Source organism: Anastrepha obliqua, chromosome 2 (genome assembly GCF_027943255.1).
Source record: "Anastrepha obliqua isolate idAnaObli1 chromosome 2, idAnaObli1_1.0, whole genome shotgun sequence".
In the NCBI taxonomy this organism is placed as follows: Eukaryota; Metazoa; Arthropoda; class Insecta; order Diptera; family Tephritidae; genus Anastrepha; species Anastrepha obliqua.
Genome location: NC_072893.1, coordinates 105,045,540 through 105,050,342, shown reverse-complemented (window position 1 = coordinate 105,050,342; position 4,803 = coordinate 105,045,540). Strand labels below are relative to the sequence as shown.

The 4,803-nt window shown below is 40.0% G+C and overlaps 1 protein-coding gene across 1 annotated transcript; it reads left to right on the top strand.

Annotated features, from left to right (window-relative positions):
- Positions 1–3,273: 3,273 nt before the first annotated feature.
- LOC129239188 (ctenidin-1-like) lies at positions 3,274–3,670 on the top strand. The gene has a single exon (XM_054874525.1). It carries the CDS (start codon positions 3,307–3,309, stop codon positions 3,574–3,576), a length of 270 nt encoding a protein of 89 aa, XP_054730500.1. The 5' UTR covers positions 3,274–3,306; the 3' UTR covers positions 3,577–3,670.
- Positions 3,671–4,803: the final 1,133 nt, after the last annotated feature.

Sequence of the window (4,803 nt, the reverse complement as noted above, 5' to 3'; positions counted from 1 at the left end):
AGAAATACACTCGGAGGTTTGCCATTGCCTGCCGAGGGGCGACCGCTATTAGAAAAATGTTTTTATTAATTTTGCTTTCACCGAGATTCGAACCAACATTCTCTCTGTGAATTCCGAATGGTAATCACGCACCAACCCATTCGGCTACGGCGGCCGCCGTGTTAGGCCCCGGAATTTTCATCCCATATGTTACTTATACTTATCCGAAATCAATCTGATCTGTTCATCATCCATATTGTGGTGCAAATGTTGATAATCGGTCTCACAGACCAATGTGCGTTTATAGAAAGGTTAAGATGACATCGATATTAAGCCGTTGAAGCGTTACAAAATATGACTAACAAATTAATATTATTTTCAGTTGCGCAATCTCCTATAGGCAGACGCGCTTTGTTGATTTTGAACGTCAAGAAGATTTTAATTTTTTCCACTGTGAATACCGATAACTATAAGTAGTACGTGAGTAAGCAAATAAATCATCTCATTTGATAAAATAAAGTGCTAATTATATATATGCATTTAAATAATTGCATACCATATTCAATTGTATTAAATAGAAATACAAGGTGGCGTAGCAGGTATTACCCTATTTGAAGACGTTAAGATTTTTACTCCTTTCTTTTTCCTCCGAGTGTATTTCTGCCATGAAAAAGCTCCTCATAAAAATATCTGCCGTTCGGAGTCGGCTTAAACCTGGACCCATTTTGGAAGGACCCATTATGGAAAAAGATAAAGACGCGCACCACAAATAGGAGGAGGAGCTCGGCCAAACACCGAAAAAGGGGTATACGCGCCAATTATATATGTATGTGATTGCGTCACATTTACGAAACCGTACCACGTTGAATGAGTTCTTAATACCAAAACTGCATGAGCGGGAGTTGAATGTGGATACTCGTATGAGTGGAACGCACAACGGCATACAGATTTTGGGAACCTGTTTCAAGGCCATTTGCTTTCTCGGTTAGGAAATGTTGGTTGGCGAGCGAGAACGTCCGATCTGACGGCCTCAGACTACTTTCTGCCGACATTATGATGACTTTAAAGCATGTGTGGGATAAGATTTCCTCATCGATTAGCGATATGCAGCATGCATTAAAGCTCTCTGACGTCTACTAGGTCAGCGGCAGCTAAACAGATGATACTTGACAAAGAAACGGGCTCTCAATTCGACGTGAGACAAGTATGGTGGAAGTGCGTGGACAGACACAACTTAGGTGGTTTTCTTCTGAAATGAACAAAGCTGTGGGAGGGCTAAAGTACATACAACTTTTGACGGACTGCATGTGAAGAGTAATTGACGTAGAGAGGCTAATGCTCAACAGCCTTTCGTCGATTTATTTAACGATTGTACCGGGAAAGGATTGACATATAGACGGTGGGAAGTTTAGTTCGTGTTAAAATCCAACACTGACGGGGTAAAAGCTTTCGATGCTTCCTCCTCGTAAAAAAATACTACTTTCTGTTGTGTTACATAGCTGGGCTTGTTCTCTTAAACAAATCGCATAGTATCCATGGTCTCACGAGCAACATTCTGCAAGAAATTGGCAATCTAATATACTTATAGCATCAGAAATCCCAACGAACGTGATGCAAAATGCCATAAAAAAGGCTGAAAACTTCATCAATTATGATATCGGCCACCCTTCTATATCATTTTTGAGGAATGCACAAATGAAAATGCTTCTAGTAATTTGCTTATAAATAACGTTTTACAATTTTGTTTTAACTAATATTGCATTTGCATAAAAAAGAAACGCATGGAATCTATAGTGCCTTTTGCGCCACCTTGCATATAGAATCAAATGTAGTAAAGGGGTTTGCAATAGTTGTGCTTGAACTTCAAATCAAAGTAAAACAGGCTGCATATGGGATGCAAATAATTTTTTCATTTGACAGATTGTTTCTTTTAATCTAATCTTCAATGATCTGGACGAATACATCAGGGTACACATTTTTGATGGAGTAGGTTATGATGATTCTTCTTGCGTCTATCAGGCAGAAGACTTAGCTGAAAAGGAGGTAACTGTGTATCTTAACACAAACGCCGTAACAAAAACCACAATAAATATCTTCGCGGACAGCCAGGCGGCCAGCAAATCAATGGAGGCAGTTTTACTAAAATCAAAAGCTGCTCAGGAATGCCTGGCAGCTCTGAATGATGTGAACACTATCTTCAAGGTCAGCCATACATGGGTTTCGGGACCTGGAGATATAGAACGCAATTGCAAGGCAGATGTGCTATCCAAGAAAGGTACTGCGTAGTGATAGAAGTACCATTGGGTTAACTACGAGCAAATTAATTAGATTAGATTAGATTAACAAGAGGTCAATAGGTCATGGAGAGAAGAAAATATGTGTGTTACAACACAACTAATTTGGCTGCAAATAGAAAAGAAAAGATCAGGAGAATCGTTCAACCTCTCAACAGAGAAGATCTTGCAGATCGTGGCTTGTGCCACTAGTCATTGGTTGTTAGGAAGGAACTCTTCTAGGTTGGAAGTAGTTTCGCAGAAGTTGTAGAGACGAGGAAAAGGATGAAACAGTAGAACACTTCCTCTGTAGTTGCCCTGCCTTAGCTAGGAGTAGATCAAGTTTGTTAGGAAAATACCATTTTGACTCTCTTACTGAACTATCCGTTGTTGGGATAAAACCTATCCTACGCTTCATTAGAGAGTCTAACTGGTTCCAATAAAAAAATGAACAGTAAGGTTCCCGTGTTCCACAGTAGTACTACATCGGACCTACATAAATTGTCTAAGTTAGTTGGCCATTCTAAGCCGACTACCACAAAAACCTAACTAACATAGCCTGTGATGATTCATCATTTCAGTTAGTTCCAAGTTCATCGAAAAATAAAATATGATTAGATATGATTTTCTCCCCACAGCGCCCGTATCGTCGCCATAATTAAGCATTAAATTTGACAGAAAACCCTAAAGGAATGTGACTTTCCGTGATGAATTCTCCAAAAGCGGGAGCTACATTCACAAGTCCCATATAAATGTAAATATTAGAACCCCTAATGAAGTATCCTGTACGTACATATTTAGATACTCGTACATACAAACTCAAAGATGAACAGCTTTTTGTGATTCTTTGCCAGCCTATACGTCAATAGATTCTATTCATGACTTGTGCCTGATTTTCTCTTGGTCACGAATTTTAGTCAAAAACATATTTATATGATTGATGTAAGTTATCGTTGTTGTATTGAAGTGAGGGAGGTGTGACGGGCATAAAAAGCATGTAACCTAGAGTATAAAAAGCTGCGATTCTGTATGATTGTGCACAAAATTTGTCAGCATGAGGTTTGTTTCTCTTCTGTTGCTTTTGGTGTGTCTGGTTGTTGCAAGCCAGGCTCAACGCTATGGAGGCGGCCGTGGCGGTGGACGCTATGGAGGTGGAGGTGGAGGTGGTCCATACGGAGCCGGTCCTTATGGGGGAGGTCGTGGAGGTCCTTATGGTGGTGGTGGTGGTGGTCGTTATGGTGGTGGTGGTGGTGGTGGCCGTTACGGTGGTGGTGGTGGTAGAGGACCTTACGGTGGTGGCGGAGGCGGTGGGTATGGGCGGTAAATAATTTTAAGCGAATTGTCGCAAGTTTGCTATAACATAAACGAAATACTTAACTGGAACATTGTGTTTAGCGTTTAAAATAAAAAAATGTATCAGATGCTTACTTAGCAATTTTTATGGGTAAATAAAAACATAAGTCGAAGGCTTTGTCGGTGAGTATATGGAATATTTTAGCTTCTAAAGTGAACATATAGTTTATAATAAAAAAAAGTTAACTTTAAGATTGCGTAAGCGACTTAGGAGGCGGCTTAGAACTGCAGGTCCCTCTATTTGTGGAATGACATCAAGACAGAAAAGGAAGGAGCTCAGCCAAACACCCAACACTCCATATAAAAAGAATCCTCAAAGTCTACACTTCTTGTCAAGCAATTTCCTAATAATTGTTATGACGGCAGACCCCGAGAGTAATGGCAAATTTAGCCGTATATCAGCTTCTCTACTGGAGTGGTATTATGGTAACTGAATAGAGGGAGTCTCTCTAGAAGAGGAGGACGGTTGTGGTCACACCACACGACGCAGTAGATGATGTTTGCTGTAAGTGGGAAGGTATATTGAACTTCCCTCACCCACCAAAAAACAATCAAAACTATGAGTGCGAACCTCACCAGTCATTGTACATACAAAAAAAGAGGATTCTAGGTATTCGGAATTCAAAATAGAAATAGTCGAAATACTCGACTATGGTTTTGAATTTCAGCCAGCATGTAAGAGTCAAGCGAGCATGAGAAAAACTAAAGAATAAAACAGAGAAACTGCAACTCTTGTATTAAAACTAGCAAACTTTATTCACCAAATTAAAAAATTGAATTTCTTTTTGAATTTGAACCAATTGGTGCACCTTCTCTGTTTTAAATCTTCTTCCCCAACTACGCACGATAAACGATTTGTATGAAAAGTGTTTGTCGATTTGACAGAAATTGATTCGAGCGTTGCCGGATGAGCGGCTAAATTGTAACAGGTGGCGCTAAAGTAATCCTCCTATCAGAAAATGCTATAAATTTTGCGATTGACCCCTAATGTCAGTTCTGTTTTGACATTTGTGTAGTAAACAAATGTGAAATACACGTAAATAAACAATGTTACGCTACACTGCTCCAGAACGCGGAATATTGCTGACTATTTATTTGACCAATAACCGGTCGGTGACTTTGGCACAACGTGAATTTCGTCGCAGATTTCCTCGCCGTCCAACGCCCACTGGTGAAACACTGCGACGTTTAGCCGCTC